General features: G+C 37.9%; 3 protein-coding genes across 4 annotated transcripts; 1 reads left to right on the top strand and 2 right to left on the bottom strand.

Annotated features, from left to right (window-relative positions):
- Positions 1-966: 966 nt before the first annotated feature.
- LOC122016246 (probable aspartyl aminopeptidase) lies at positions 967-7,096 on the top strand. Its single transcript, XM_042573480.1, has 10 exons — positions 967-1,178; positions 1,256-1,346; positions 1,440-1,575; positions 2,140-2,412; positions 2,635-2,782; positions 2,962-3,201; positions 3,516-3,648; positions 3,959-4,140; positions 5,738-5,850; positions 6,739-7,096. The coding sequence occupies exons 1-10, from the start codon at positions 996-998 to the stop codon at positions 6,845-6,847; spliced, it is 1,608 nt and encodes a 535-aa protein (XP_042429414.1). The 5' UTR covers positions 967-995; the 3' UTR covers positions 6,848-7,096.
- A 1,824-nt stretch (positions 7,097-8,920) lies between these two features.
- LOC122017414 lies at positions 8,921-10,055 on the bottom strand. Its single transcript, XM_042575029.1, has one exon. It carries the CDS (start codon positions 10,053-10,055, stop codon positions 9,081-9,083), a length of 975 nt encoding a protein of 324 aa, XP_042430963.1. The 3' UTR covers positions 8,921-9,080.
- A 4,394-nt stretch (positions 10,056-14,449) lies between these two features.
- LOC122014375 (AT-hook motif nuclear-localized protein 1-like) lies at positions 14,450-16,259 on the bottom strand. Of its 2 annotated transcripts, XM_042570594.1 has the most exons (5): positions 15,696-16,257; positions 15,534-15,601; positions 15,336-15,467; positions 15,105-15,269; positions 14,450-15,007 (listed from the first exon to the last, which is right to left on the bottom strand). In XM_042570594.1, exons 1-5 carry the CDS (start codon positions 16,069-16,071, stop codon positions 14,714-14,716), a joined length of 1,035 nt encoding a protein of 344 aa, XP_042426528.1. In that variant the 5' UTR covers positions 16,072-16,257; the 3' UTR covers positions 14,450-14,713. The 2 variants fall into 2 exon arrangements, with proteins under 2 accessions (XP_042426528.1, XP_042426527.1); XM_042570593.1 differs by having other exon boundaries at positions 15,105-15,467; positions 15,696-16,259.
- Positions 16,260-16,589: the final 330 nt, after the last annotated feature.

A 16,589-nucleotide genomic window follows, 5' to 3' on the forward strand; every position in this document is an offset into this window, starting at 1 on the left:
CATTAAATGAAATAGTGGACTGAGGGGCTAAACAACTTATGGACCTTTAGTTGATATCCTCTAATAATGAGCACGTGTCGCTTAAGAAAAAACCTTGTGGATCCATAAATGATGAATTTGGACCTAAATGGACCTCCAAAGAGTTTTAGGTCTTAATGGACCTCCAGTAATGTTCCTTAAGCGGAATCGACCTTATTGAAGTCCGCTTGGACCTAGTGTACTATCAAACCCGACTAGAGTTGGAGGTTGAGCGTTTATGAGGTCATCATTGTGGGGAGGTAGGGCTCTTAGCAAACTTAGAGCGGTGCAGGATGAATTAACTATCTGGTTGATCCAAGCCACTTAGGTGCTAAGAGGATCTAGCCTGCATAACATCCGATCAATTATGAGGAGTTGTGTCCTCCTAAAACATCTGATTCGATCAGCCAGGGATATACAAGGAAACCTTTGGTGTGCTCATTGGAAGAATAGGGAATGCTTGATCGTACACGTTGGGGTTTCGTGATCTTCGTTAATGTCTGCTGAGCTATATCTATTCGGACCTCAGGGCATCACGTTGATTGACTTTTAGGAACTAGCTTGAGACTAGAAGATTTAAGTTGATTCTTCTAGACTTTGACCCCCATCTTATTTAGCTCGCTTGACTTTAGTATCGGTTCGGGGATCTTACTTTACTCGCCATATCATTACTATAACGCATCTAATCTGTTCAAGATTTAGATAAGATAATAATAAAAATAATAATGTAATAATATTAAATAGTATATGAAAAGGGTTATATCATTTTACAAGGGGGTAAGACGTTCTTATAAAAAAAATAAAATTAAATGGGCCGTTACGATTTGGAAAAAAAAGTTTTTTTTTTTACATTTGCCCTTGTTATTTTTTGTTTTAGAAAAAAGTTCACTTTTGTTGAAAAAATCTGTTTACCATCTATATATTACGTAACGAAATTGCCTTTATCGGCCTTTCTGTGTTTCAGTGCGGAGCAAGCGATGGCTTCGAGCCGCCTCCATTTCCTCCTCAGCAAGCCGCCTCCCGCCGCCGTCCTCCCCTCCTGTTTCTTCTCATCCCTCTTCCCTTCCGCTTTTCACGCCTCCCTCCGGCGGCATCGCTTCGCGCGTAGCTTCTCTGCTGCTCGTCGTCTCTTCTGCTCCAAATCCGACCCTCCGCTTCAGGTAAGAAGAGCCTCTCCTGGTCAACTCTGTCCTTTCTAGCCGCCTCTTTATCTGTCATCCTTCTCCTGTCGATTTAGAGCGATTCAAGGGTTGGAGAGGCTGCCCCTTCGATAGTCGGCGATCTGTTGGATTACCTGAACGAATCTTGGACGCAGTTTCACGCCACTGGTGAATCCTCCAATTCTTCGATTTTATTGGCCATTATTTGTTCGTATGTTCTAATTCCACTGATATCTTTCTCCATCGCGTTTTTCCCGTTAGCTGAAGCGAAGCGGCAGCTCATTGCAGCTGGGTTCCGTTTGCTTAACGAGAATGACGAATGGGATCTCCAGCCGGGTGGTCGGTACTTTTTCACTCGCAACATGTCTTGCTTGGTGGCTTTCGCTGTCGGAGAGGAGTGAGTTCCATATTAGACGATCAAATGCTTATAATCAGAGTTTGAAGGTTAATTTGATTACTGAGATGGACTAGTACTCGTCTACTCGCATCTTTTAATGCATTCACATGGATGTGTATTAGTTGTGATAGAGCGCAGGGTGTGTTTCCATTTATTTGTTTATAATTTTAAGGATACGCACTAAGCTATCGAGTTTGTTATGAGGAATGGTATAATATTACAGCGGAGCTAGTGAACTGCCTGGAGAGAACAAATTACTAGATCACAAAATAACAAATAAACTATTGGATGACTTGGGTGTTTGGAAACTTTGCAATTTGCCATCTGGATTCACATTGTTGTTCCCATAGGTAACTACTAGCACTTCATTCAGTAAAAGATTAAATATCACCATTTTCATATGCTTCCCTGAAAAGAATTGACTAATTTTTCTTAGTTTACCGAGATCTAATTGGTTTTAGTTTTTTTATTTCAGCGCTATATGATAGATTGTATATATTGCTTATCATTGATCTTCAACATACCATTCACCTCCCAATCTTATAGATTGCTTTACTTTTGCAGTTATAAAGTAGGCAGTGGTTTTCATGTTATTGCTGCTCATACTGATAGCCCATGTTTAAAACTCAAGCCTCGGTCTGCATCAAGCAAGTCTGGTTACCTCATGGTAAATGTTCAGACTTATGGTAGTGGCCTATGGCATACATGGTTTGATAGAGACCTAAGTGTTGCTGGAAGAGTTATCCTGAAACACAACAGTGGTTCTTTTATCCATAAGCTTGTTAAAGTGAGGAAACCTCTGCTACGTGTACCAACCTTGGCCATTCATCTAGACAGGTTGCTTATTTGCTTCATCTTTCATTTCTAGTTTATATAAAGGAGTTTTATGTACTTATTTTTAGGACGCTTGATTAATTTAATGTTACTCTTTCCCGTGATTATTTTATGTAACTGTGTTGGAAGTCTTCTCAATATCATTTCTTTTTCCTAAATAGACATAAATTGATGTTTGTGGGATTATTTCTTTGGATATTTCAAATCTAACTTTTCTTCATATAGAACAGTGAATACTGAAGGTTTTAAACCTAACTTAGAAACTCAGCTTGTCCCACTTCTTTCAACAAAAGTTGATGAGGCTGAAACAAAGTCCGAGGACAAGACTAAAGCATCTTCTTCAAAAAATATCCATCATCCACTATTGTTGCAGGTACAAAGCTCACCTGTCAATGGCTTGATATGACAATGAAGATGACCTGTCGATGTCATTAATTTCATATGGATCATGGGCTATGTGATGGATGTGTATTCAATATTGTTCATTTACTTTCTACAGGGAAGTAGTACTTGCGGCCACTTATCTGGATTGTGTTACTTGTATTTTTCCAGGTTTTATCTGAAGAACTTGCTTGTGATGCTAGTGAGATAATGGGTATGGAGTTGAATGTTTGTGATACCCAGCCTAGTTGTCTTGGAGGTGGAAATAACGAGTTTATCTTCTCTGGAAGACTTGACAACCTTGCTTCAAGTTATTGTGCACTGAGATCTCTGATAGATTCATGTCAATCACCTATTGACTTAGCAGATGAGCAGGCCATCCGAATGATTGCTTTGTTTGACAATGAAGAGGTATTATTATTTATTACATATTCAAAATAAATTCATAATAATATGCACTTAGTTGTCTTAAACCGTAACAATGCAGTAAGTGTTGAGAATACCATTTTCAAATGTCAACTAAAATGAACATTGTGGTTTTAACGTCATTGCCTATCTAAATGTTATGTAGGGTGCTTTTAAGCTTATGCATGGCTAATAAATTCATCGCTTACCTAGCATTGATTCTGATGTCTAAACACACACAATGCTTTCTATCTTCTTTAGCCAAATAGTTGAATGCCCGCTTGTGTTTGTCTTAATTTGTATTTGTTTGGAATTGATAGGTTGGATCTAATTCTTTGCAAGGGGCAGGTGCACCAACGATGTTTCAAGCCATGAGACGAATTGTTGATTGTTTATCTCAAGAACGAATGACGGAGGATTCTTTTGAACGGACATTACGTTCATCTTTTCTTGGTATTCCACTTGCTGTTTTGTTTTATGTGAAGGCACTTGCATTTTTGTCCAAAGCAAACTTGATATTACATCAAAGATTGTTTATTTTGTTTCAATGATCATTATTTGTTTTTATTTACTTGCATTTATATTCTATCTGTGGAAACATTCTTTGTCCTTAGGTTTTTGAAAAGAAATAAATAAACTGATGCTGAAGGTGTCATTTTGATTAGCAATTGAGATAGATAATATCATGAGATTTAGCTGATTACTTGTACAAGGTTCAGTAATCTATCACTGTCTGACTTTTAATTTTTTTCTCTCTTCTCAGTATCTGCAGACATGGCACATGGCCTGCACCCAAATTTTCCTGACAAATATGAAGAGCACCACCGACCACAGCTACAGAAAGGAGTTGTAATAAAACATAATGCGAATCAGCGCTATGCAACCAGTGGTTTAACTGCATTTCTTTTTACAGAAGTAGCAAATCTCCATGACCTTCCAGTTCAGGTATTTTCCGAGATTGTTCATTGGTTTTCTGAGTCAGATGCTCAACTGCAGCATTTATGATTTATCTTTGTTTATTTTTATTCATTGTGTGTTGGATTGGCTTGATGGCCAAGTGAATGCTTTAAAATTTAGATTAGAGAGACTGTAGTGCTTGCTATTTTCTGCAACAATCTGCAAATTGGATACTTTGTGTTCGTTATAACAGGGATACTAGACATCTATGTTTGGCTGTGGTGGGAAAGAACAAGAATGGCTTTGTGGAACTCTGATCATAGTCTGGCATTAGTGGTGGGTAAATCAATGTTAGGTAGTGGTCCTAGTGGAGGGTAGAAGCGTGCAATCATATTTCTGTTTCATTAGCAGTTGTTGACTGGGTTGCAAATGCTACTATGTTTCTCTCCTGCAAGGATCTTCTAGTCTTTTCTTATTTTTGTAGAGAAACAAATGACACTAACTTTTGATAAGTGTTGGTATATTATATAAAAGTGTTGGGAGCGTTAAGAAACAACACATACAAAACATTCATATAGCAATAATGCTAAGATGGATGTGATGAATTATTTGAAGGGAAAAAAATACTGATGTCCAAGACCAATTAAGTGTAGCTTCCATGGATATAAAATGAGAAAACATAGGTTGAGAATTTGAGATCCTAATGACATATTTAATGGCATCAATAGATTATATAGTTAGAAGAATTGAATGTATTCAAATATTCTCAGTGATGTTGCCTTGCATATAGCTCTATGGAGGGATACCCCAATTACTTGGGACAAACATGGGCAAGTAAAACTTCTAAAGATGATTGGAACCAAATTACTTGCCAGTTGGCCTGTAATGGTGTGAGGAACCTTTGCTCTTTTTTTTTTTTGTCAAGTTCACTGTTGGTATGGAATCTTTAACATGTTTATGTCATGGGTTTTTGCTCATTGCCACATTACACATGATATTTGTGTTTGGAGAATACCTATATTATTTATACTTAGAGCCTAGAGGTATCTGCATTGCAGCTAAAACAAGATGCTTGAGAGTACCATAAAGGCTTTTAGATTAAAGCAAGATGCATAAGATTGACGGAAAGGCTTCTATATTACATGATATTATTTTATTTTATATCAAATATATAGAGTCTTCTTTCAATTTACAGTTTGTGCAAGCCTATAGGAGTATACACTGACGTTGCTGCCACCATTTTATGTTTGTCTGTACTGAGTTTTCTCTCATGAGCAATGAGACGCCTTTTCCAAATACATGGAAGTCCAAATTTCTATATTATTCAGGTTGGATGGCAAAACAAATATCAGTTTAATTCTGTTGCTCTAATTTTCTTTTTCTTTCACTGTAGGTATACTACCAACATACTTTTTGGCGACAAATGATTTTCCTTCACTGAAGTAATTATAAGCTATAGGAACACATTGCTGACAGAATCTATCTTTTCTGCTTTTGGTTCAATTAAAATATTGTAGTGCTTAATGAAAAAGCTAGATGTCTTTTATACTTGTTGCAGTGCTTATTAATACTAATCCTTGAGTTTTTACATGGAATCAAAGAAGACAGATATCTTGCAAAGAAAACTTACCTATGTTCTGTCTAGGAATTTGCGGTAAGAAACGATATGGGATGTGGATCTACAATTGGCCCTATATTGGCATCAGGAGTTGGTATCCGAACTGTTGACTGTGGTATTCCTCAGCTCTCAATGCACAGGTGTGCCATTCTTACCATCATGTTTTTACTTGGTCTCTTGTTTTTCTTGTCAATGTGAACAATGAATATAAAATATGCATTTCTCAAGCATGTCAATTTACTGGATTCTGTAACTTTGTTTATTTATTCAACGGTATTAGTAATGTTTTTATCAACCAATTCATTTCTCCAACACTTGATCTTGTTCTAGTATTACTTGTCTCAAAAATATACCAGTGGAATTTTGCAACCACTTGACACATTATTGTGTTATAGCAAAGCATTACTAAAATATATATATAGTGGAAAAGCAGAGTAAGGCTTGGCGCAATAATAAAATTATTGTCGTGTGACCTAGTAATCATGGGTTTGAATCGCGGAAATAGCCTTTTGCAATGTAGGGTAAGACTGCGTGTAATAGATCCTTGGATCTCACATTGACGGGAGCTTCGTGCACTAGGAGTTATCAAGTATAGTGGGCAAGCGCTATCTCACATCATTTAGATTATAGTTTTGTTGTTTCTTCTTTTACACTTGTACTACTTTGTTTAATGAGTTATATTTGTTGTACCATTAACATAAGTTATCAATGTTATGTTTAGTCTAGGAACAACGTTAATCATTTGTGAGAAAAAAAGGCTTAAATATTAAAAAAAATACACTGCTACAATATTTTGAAGATCTAATTATGTGAGTAATGTATTAATTAATAGGCCGATGTCATCATTGTTATTAGATTTGCTAATCATACTCGGACAAAGCTAGAAAAAGGAAACCATACATGTCTAAATCTAAAATTGAAACTAAACATATGAATGGCTACTCGTAATTAAATTGTTAATAATCACTCTTTTATTATCTTGTTTATTGATTCCAGCTTCACGATCTTATTTTTGGATTGTGGTGCAGTGTTAGGGAGATATGTGGCAAAGAAGATGTGGATATTGCATATAAGCTTTTCACTGCCTTCTTCAGATCGTTTTCAGACATCGACAAGAAGCTAATTGTGGACTTTTAGGTTTAGACTTCTTTGCTTCCTCAAGTCCTCTTTACGACTTTACCTTATTATTATACGGTCCAATTGATAACCTCATGATCTTCGATTTTACTATTTAACATAAACCTCGAATTTAGCCATAGGAACAACTCACTATGAATCCCAAGAATTTTACATTGAATTAGATCAGTTTACATTGGTTCGTTTCAAAACACATCGTGTTCAGCAAATAATGTCGTATAAATTGTTGGAATTGCTGCGTTTTGGATTTATCACTTGTCCTGTGCATATTAGAAAGCATAATATTTAATATCATGTGGCAAAAGATAATTCGCTTGCTTTAACGTCTCCATTACCTTGTCCGGTCAACACGGATTAGGTAAATATAATAGTTAATATCTTGCCCCTTCATAAAGCTGTTATTTTATCGGACCACACTAATCCCATTTGCATGCTGGCGATGTTGTGTGAGGGTGGGATTAATCTCAGTCGTGCAGATGAAGACGGCTAAGATTAATGTTGGTTTGTAGGAGTTGATAATTTTATCAAGTCAAGTCAAGTTGTGCATAAAAAAACAAGGAAATAAAAGTAAAATAAAGAAGATCCGGTCAAAAGATTAATTGATGAATCATCCAAATTCTGGCAAAGTTGTTCACAAGTAAGAACAGTCCAGGCGGCCAGAGAAACACAATAAATTATTCAAATTGGTAATTTTTGTTCATTTCATATCCATCTATTTCTTTATTGTGGCCTCTATTGTCACTTAGGCGACTAGCTACAAGTTAGACTTTATAATTTATCTTCATTTATATAATTGAGAACGGACTCTGAAGAATATTTAAGGTGAGTATAATTATCTTTTACTATAACATTCTTATTTTATTTTTCTAATATGTCTTTATCCCACCTATAGGAATTAATATAAAAAGGTAAATTTATATGATACTCCAGATTTAATGACCAAGTGAATAGATCTCTCTTTTGATTTGCGTTTGTCATAGAATAGGTGAAATAAATTTAAAAATGGTTTGTTTTTTAATATTAAATAGGATGAATTGAGACCGCGTTTGTAAATAAGTTGTGTCAACTAGCTTGCTAAAAGGCAAAGAACCTAAGTTCATTTTGAAATTTGTGTTCACCCAAATGTTCTTCTTTCAATCCTTGTCTATGGAGAAATTACTCCCATTGTCTTGGTGAATATCTACATCTCGATGAACTCTAAATTTTCTCACTAGTTGACCCGTTAATCCGTCTCAAGTCTCAAGTCAACATAAAGAGGTAAATCTCTTAAAATAATGACTGATGCATGAGTAAGGTATTATTTTAGTTATATCGAGATTTAAATTGTATATCAACATAAAGAGGTAAATCTCTTAAAATAATGACTGATGCATGAGTAAGGTATTATTTTAGTTACATCGAGATTTAAATTGTATATCTTAAATTGATAATATTTTATGTGCTAGTCATTAGATCATCCGAGAAATTAAATTTTTAATTAATATGACAAAATGTGATTCGTTTGTCCATAGTATTCTTATTAATTCGTTTCTAGTTAAGTGTTCACATAGAAAAAAGTAAATTATAGATGATTTTTAATCATTATTACAAATGGTCAAGATACGAAAGAGATATGCTTTGTTAAATTTTAATCTCAACATTTTATATGATAATATCTTATTTCTACGTGCGGTAAATAGAATCTATTTCTATTTAAAAAAACGTGTGAAAATTTAATTACATTTCAAAGATATAATTAATCATTTGTCGATCTTGTCCTTTTCTAGCCATTGTCTTATTGTTTTGACATTCATCGCATATATATATTAATGCAAAATTTGATTATTTTTTTATACTTTAATATTCTGAACTATATCCTAAATAATCATAATTGAAAGAATAATCTTTTTTTTTTTCTTTTGGCTAACATATTTCATATTCCTTCATATTTTCTGTGCCAAATAGCAATTAGATTTATTTTTTGCTTTCTTATCCAACTTGTACCATATTTTAAACTTTTTTTTAATTACAGCACCAAAAATTCCTGAAAAGTCTACCAAAAATATAAAATTTGTCTTATCTACTCATGCTCCATGATCAACCACAATGTTTGCCCTAATCACTTTTCGTTTCACATCGATAAGAAACATAAAATTGAAGAAAAACATCACACAATTTTGAATCTTCAAAGATGAAAAAAAAAGAAGATTGTTTTGTTTAGAAAAATAAAAATGGGAAAAGAAATTGCGAACCATTACGTTGCCTTGAAGGCTTGGATGAGGAGGGAGAAGCCGGCGGCGCCTCGCTCCTGTTGCAGCGTCTCCTCCTCCAGCCACAGCCGGCTCTCGAACGTGCTACGCGCACGGAACATGAACACGGCCGCTGACCCGCCGCCGAACCACCAGTCGTGCACGTCCCACATCATGTCCACCGGCGACCCCTCGATGAAGATCGTCTGGTTCCCCCTGAAGTTCCACCGCAGGCTCCGCGCGTGCACCACTCGCTTCTTGTCCACCGTCACCGCCAGCTCCGATTCCCTCGCGTTCCACCCCTCTCCCTTGCACCGGATCGTGATCTCGTGCTCCTCCCCGTCCTCACGGAACCGAGCCCGCGTCGTATGCGTCGCCGAGTCGCCCACCACTTGCTCTCTCCTGGAAAACATCGAGCACTCTGCTGCCGCTGGGAGCGTCGCCTCATCGAATCTCTTCGCGAATTCCTCGCTCAGATCTCCGAGCAACAGCGCGAACTCTGAATCGACGACGACCGCGACGTAGAAGCCGTATCTGGGCTCTGGACCCGCCTCGAAGTTGGCTGACGAAATGTCCCAGTGAAGTCCGACTTCACAATTCCCCTCGGAGATGTAAGTTCTGCTCCCGTTCTTCTTCCTCAGTAGATGGCAATTCGCCTCCCATGGACTGGTTGATGAGCCGTCGACGATGGCGACTGATAGAAGGGGATTGAGCTGCGCCTTGGACCAGGTGACCCTGATGAGCAGCTCCCTCTGCGTGGAAAGCCTCGTCCTGTAGAGGCAGGTGACCGAGCTAACCACAGAGCTGGAGGCGGTGTGGTCGATCACCGACGAGTTGCCACTGCTGCTGCTTCCGGAACAGGAGGTGTCGGACACCTTCACGGCGTGCTCACTGAAGCACGAGGCGAAGTCCTTTATGACCGGTGGAAGGAAGAGATGATTGGAGGAGAGGTGGCGGTTCTTCTTTGCTTGGCTCACCATTGTTATTCCTCAAACGAGCTTGGACACAGTCAAGTTGAAATCGTTAGTCGGGAAAGCATGCCATAAAAAAGAAGAACAGAAAGGGAAGGGAGTAATAAGGTATGTCTTGCTAACTAGTAACCTCATTGCTGATGGCTCCTTCAGCTGGGATGGAAAGCTAAGAATTTTTTAAAATTGATCTAGGACTGGCTCTGTTTTAATGTTCTTTTCTTGCACAGTCTTTGAAAAATCAGAGGGGAGAATTATACTTCACTCACATTTAGAAATAGAAGGAAGAATGATTTAGGCTAATTAAGTGTAACACATGTCCTTGATGCTCTGCCTAAAGGCTCATAGGGAGGAATCACCAGCTGGTGTAGAAAGATATCAAATAAAAATCAGTAGTCAGTAGAGGCACCAACCCTAACTGCCTCACCTCACCTCACAACCCACAAGCTAGCAGCAAATAGGATTGACCACTGTACCTATCCCGCTGGTATTAGGAAAATTGTCATCTTCTGCTAGGAATCTGATTTGCGACTTTGCAGTGGGTTGGCAATGGCATGCTGCAACTGCAGCTCAACGACTAAAAGGTCTATCTGACACAGCCCGGTGCAGAGTGGCCATCATTGAGGTCCACTGTTAGTCTTCATTAGTCTGTTTGCATTCCATATTGAACTTAATATCTCTCACATAACTATGCTTGCTTGTGTGAGCTAAAGAAACTATACAGTGGCAGTTTCAGTAGTGTTTCTCTTTGCTAGAATTTTCAATTAACAATTTATTTGTTTATTTATTTTGGCCATGCTGATCCTTTTTGTTCATATTGTACAACAGCTTGTCTCTTTCCCGCACGAGAGATGTCTCATATGGGCCAAACAAACGCTATAATAAGTGAAGACAAAATTATGATGACAGCAAACAAACTTAAGTTTGATGATCCTTATGTCTATAAACGAAAGGGACCACAAGTGCACACATACTCTCAATCAATTGAGTTGAGAAACAGTTGCTACGAGCCTCATCATCAACCTTTTTGGTTCAAATCTTTGGATTACCGAACATTATGGAATTTGATATGAGCCTGTTACTTTCGTCTTTTCTTTTCTTTTCCTTTCCTTATTGATGTGAGAATTTGCTAGTGATTTGACTCAATGTTTTTGGGTTGCTATTATTTCAGCTTAAATACAATTGTGGTTGTTAAACCCTTGAAGATGTCTATAATGACTAATATAACCAAAAGGTGAGGTTGCGACTGAAGGTAGAGTACAATTTGTCTGCTGCTGCCTTTCTCATAAAGTTTGTATTATGTTTCCATGGTGGTCAAATGCTTTATGATATCAGAGCTCGCAGATAAACTGGAATCCCTACTTGAGAAAGGGGGAAACATTTTATACTTACAAGTAATCCAATCATTATTTTGATGGATTTTATGCATGTAATCCAAGTAAGTTATTTTGATTGGTACCTTCGTCAGCATTGAAATGATTTTAGTAGGCTCTTGCACTTCATTTTCCTCAAAAATAGAATATTTCACTAAGTTTAGTTTCTCATTCGCACTAATTTTATTTATTATTGCAGGAGTTGGGAGGTCGAAGAACATCCTCATCACCACGTTATCATTGTCCTGTTCTTCAGTAAGCAAAGTAGGCAAGCTCTATATTCTAATATTTATGACTTGCTTGCTCATGTTCATCTTCTCATCTTCTACCTTCCATTGTCTCATTGCTTCCATCATACACATGTGGCAAACCAGTATAGTACTATCATTATAATTATGCGCTGCAAATTAAATAAAAAATCCATGCTTTGTCTTCATCTTACTATTCCTCTTAATATAACTCTTCACCAGATTCTAGCCATTTTGGCCTGTTATGTAGCTGTCATGCTCACCGAGAAATAGAAGTTAATTACCACCAAGTCTTTCCCTGCACTACTCGAAAATTAACAATGCTGGTCAACCTTACTAATCAATCTCAAAATAAGCCAGCTTGCCTCAATATGGTTTTATTTAAGAGGACTAGTTGATAAGCATATACGATTATGAATATCAGCTTTAGCACAAGTTGGTACGGCAAGTTTCTAGTAATCAATTGCAAATTTCTTAGTCATGTTCTCTTAAACAGTCAAATGAATAAAACTTAAATCAGTTGAGTTTTCACATCTGATTTGAATATAATTTATATTGTCTGGGATGCCATTTTATGCATTTAGTGGATTTTTTTTTTTTTTGGCAGTCTACATAGTTTGTTACCACTTAATCATTGACAGTGTAGCCGTTTTGTTTTTTTTCTTCCTATGTTCTACTCAAACTCGGGGTAAGGGGTGTTAAAAATGAATTCCATCCGTCGATCCCAGTCGATATAAAAAAATTGGGGTTGAGTTGGAGGTTATTAGTTCGGGTTTGGATTGAGGTTTTTTGGGTTGCGTTGGGTTTGGATTGATCCGGGTTGATCCAAATTGACCTGAATTTAGGATTTAGGATTTTTTAGATGTTAAATTTAATTTAATTTTAAAAAATAAAATATTTTATGTATATAAATAGTAGAATGTTCATATAACAATGATAAATATTGAGATAAAAGTAAAAATCTTATAGGTAAATAATAATAAAAAAAAAATTTCGGGTCGAGCGAGTATTTGGGTTGGTCGTGTTATTCAGGTTTTGGTTTAGGACTTTCAAATTAAGTTCAGATTCGTGTTAGATTTGAGTTAGATTTTTTTAGTAATCGATTTTCAACCTTATCTGAATTCCAACTCAAACTCTATCTTCTCTGTGTTGAAATGAGTAAGGATAAGCAATTGATTCAAAATCAAAACAATCGAATATAATAAACTAAAATTGATTAAATTGATTTTTTTTAGGCAAACCGAATAGATTGAACCTTATCATCAAAACCAAACAATCCAAACTAATATAAAATCTATTGTCGAATTTATCGAATTTTTTATATCAGTCACATCATTAATTGATTGATATTAGGCAATTGAAATAGTTTGATTTATCTATCGAGTTGTTCAATTTTAATATGTCAATCGATTGCTTACACTATAACAATTGATTTAAGGTGTTTCGATTTAATTAATTTGTGAAATTTAAAATTAAAATAGAACGGAATAAATAAAAAAAATTGGTTAATTCAATGTTTAATGTATATAAATAGTAAAATATTAGTATAATAACGGTAAAATATTGAGATAAAAGTAAAAAACTTTATAGGTAAATAATAATAAAAAAAAAGATTTTTTCTCTAGTCAGGCGAGTTATTCGAGTTGGTCGGGTTTCTGGATTTGGGTTTAAAATTTGGTTGGGTTTCCGGATTTGGGTTTAAAATTTTTAGATTGAATTCAAGTTCGGATTGAATTTTTTTTAGTAACTGATTTACTACTTGTACCCATTCAATCCATCTAAATTTATATCCCTAACTCACTCTATGCTCTCTACGTTGAAATGAGTAAGAATGAGAAATCAATTCAAAATCAAATAAACCGAATATAATAAATTAAAATCGATTAAATTAATTTTTGTTTGACAAACCAAATTGATCGAACCTTACCATCAAAACCAAGCAATCTAAATTAATATAATATCTATTGTCGAGTTAATCGAATTTTTTATATCAGTACATCATTAGTTGATTGATATTATGTAATCGAACCGTCTGATTTATCTATAGAGTTGTTCAATTAGATGCTTAGAATATAACAATTGACTAAAGATGTTTCTGTTTAATTGATTTCGTAGAATTTAAAATCGAAATCAAATCGAATAAATTAAAAAAAATGATTGTTTAATTCAATCTAATCTATCTTTTCCTACCTACCAATAATAACGGTTACTGGAGGTCCTTCCCAGGCACGGTGCAGCGGCAAGACATTTGCATTTGGTGGATTTACATAGAACCACGGTTCAACATTCAGTTGGGACAAGGATATACTTTATAGTGAATTTTCGATTTTAAAGTCATTTGTTAGGTGGATTGCTACGAGTACTTTTTAGATTTATCCAATTGATAAATTAGGTCGGAAGATCGTTCACATCTACGATTAATCGAATCCATACCTGGATGGATTAATAAAAAAAAATGAATGGAGGTCAATTTTTAGTTTTTCTTCTTCTAAAATTAAAAATTAAAAATTGTGGTCTGCTTCTTTCTGAAAGGATGCTTGGATTGGGCCAGGGCAACCTATTTGGGCCTAATCAACAGGACATGGGGCCGGATCACTAATGATCTAATTCATTTCCCACTAGTCTGGAGTCAACCGCCACGACATATCCATTCAAGCTTATCCTTCTCGGGTTTGTCTGATTCCTTTAATTTAATGCAACTGCACATCGAGCTGTCACGCAAAATCCCAGCTCGAGCAACAATCTTTTTTATTATTATTTTCACGCAAAGGTGAACTGGATTGCATTGATAATAAAGCTGCTGCTGCCTGCATTAATATTCTTTGCAAGAAATAGGTGAGTAGACAGAGATACACATGACTAACTGCCTGTGAATTGAATTGAAGTTATTACTTTCTCTTCTCCTTTTTCTTTTTCTCCAAATCATCCGCCGTCGTAAATTCCTTTCATCACGAACGACATTGTCGTCTCGATTGGATGCTTATCGTAAAACATGATCCCATCGTTAACCTAATGCATTTTCTAGCGGAATCATCAGACTTTGTGTCAGTCAGTACTCTCCATGCAAACGTACGTTGATATCCGGCGAGGGATCGTGCTCCGACGACTGCAGGCCGTGCCAACTGGCGGCGCGAAGAGCAGGGTCTGGAGTACTGGGGTCCGCCGTGCTTCCGTATGGGGGCTCGACGGGCAACGCCGCCGACGAGGTGGACATCTCGCAGTCGTCTTGGGGGCTGGCCTGCGAAATCGGCCTCGCGGGCATTGCTGGAGGAGTTTGCAGCGGCGCGGGTTTCGGCTTTTGATCCTTGGAAAAAGTGTTGGGCGTGAAGCTTCCGACCACCACCTGGCGATGGAAAAGACGACGAAGGAGGTAAGGTTTCATGGCGGATGAAGGTTTCTTAAAAGAGGCAAGGAAGGAAGGAAGGAGAGATGTTCAGCACTTGAATTGGACTCGCTGCGAGCAGCGACCCAGCGACGCCTCCGCCGATGACACGGCCATCGGGGCCGGCGAGCGAGACGCTAATCCCGCCGGTTCTACTGCGGACGCCGCCGCCGTTCGCAGTGAGCGTGAAGGATCCCGAGAGCGACAGGATCTCAAACCGGCCCTGTTCGTGTGCACGAGCAAGATTAAGATTCAAATGGAAGATAAAAGAGGTTTTGGGCTCAATTACCTCGTAAGTCAGGGTGCCGCCGGAAGAACCAGGTTGCCTTAAGGTGACATTGGAGATGGCTCCGTTGGCAGAGAGAATGCAGATGGATCTTGGTCCCTTTTGCGAGAAGGAAAGTATCCTTGCGGCAGCATCCTTCATCATCGAGATGATCCATCAAAGAGGAAAGATAAAAAAAAGGAAGAAGAAGAAATGTTTCACCTCGCCGGCGGAAATAGTGACTACATGGGGTGTAAAATTTCCTCCTGCTGAGCACGCAAACCACTCTCCTGTAACCAGATCGTCGCATTTCTTCGTTATTCGAACAGCGAGTCGAAAGGAAAAAAAGGAAGAAGAGAATGAGGCTTAGACATCATATCGTACCGAGAGCGGCGAGGAGCTGGTGCTTGCCGGAACCCGGCGGCCGACCTTTGCTCCGTTTGCCGTCCGAGGAGAAAGCGGAGGCGGGTAACGTCAGTGCCGGAGCCATGCCGTCGGGCCCGAACTTCTTCGGCCTGCCTCTCTTCTTTCCCCGGAAAAGGTCTCCGGGGTCAGCGCCGACCACCCCGCCCATCATTCCCGTGGCCATGCCGGGCGCCTCAGTCGCCGCCTCCATCCCGTGAGCTCCTGCATGGTAAAATGCCGCCGTCGGCAGCGGCGGCGAGGGGGTTGGCGAGGGAGTAGAAGACGTAGAGGAGTGCTTCGCTTCCGCGCCTCCGGATATATCTCCGGCGATCCCGCCGGCTGCAACGCCTTCCATGATAGCAAGAAATCAATCAATCAATCAATCAAGAAACGAACAAAAAAGGTTGCTTTTTTGTGAAGGTGAGAGCGTTCCTGCTCGCTTCCCTCCGAAGCTTTCAAATATGGGACGGAGTGACTTCCTCTGCTCTCTAAATATTAACTCTGGTTACTTTCCTCTCTGTCTATTCTCTGTTTTTAATTAATGTGGCGAAAAAACGTAAACAAGTGAGAAGGAAGGAAAGATTGATGGATGGCAACTGGCAAAAGGTTGGGATGCTCGTCGCCTCTTTAATTAATTAAGCAGAGCAGGAAAACGATAAAAAGGAAACAAAAAACAAAAGGCAATTTCAAAATTATATATATATATATAATCTTGTTCGGAATCTGAGTCACACGGATCGTCGGATGAGATGGATAAAATATTGATCAAATCGTGATGTTCCGAAGGAGGGTTATGTTGAAATGACTTTTATATTGATCAAGTCGTCAGAAGTCTTCTAGTCAATGCTACTTGCAGCTAGCGATTGGGTTGTC

The sequence above is a fragment of the Zingiber officinale genome, chromosome 8B (assembly GCF_018446385.1).
Source record: "Zingiber officinale cultivar Zhangliang chromosome 8B, Zo_v1.1, whole genome shotgun sequence".
Classification (NCBI taxonomy): domain Eukaryota; kingdom Viridiplantae; phylum Streptophyta; class Magnoliopsida; order Zingiberales; family Zingiberaceae; genus Zingiber; species Zingiber officinale.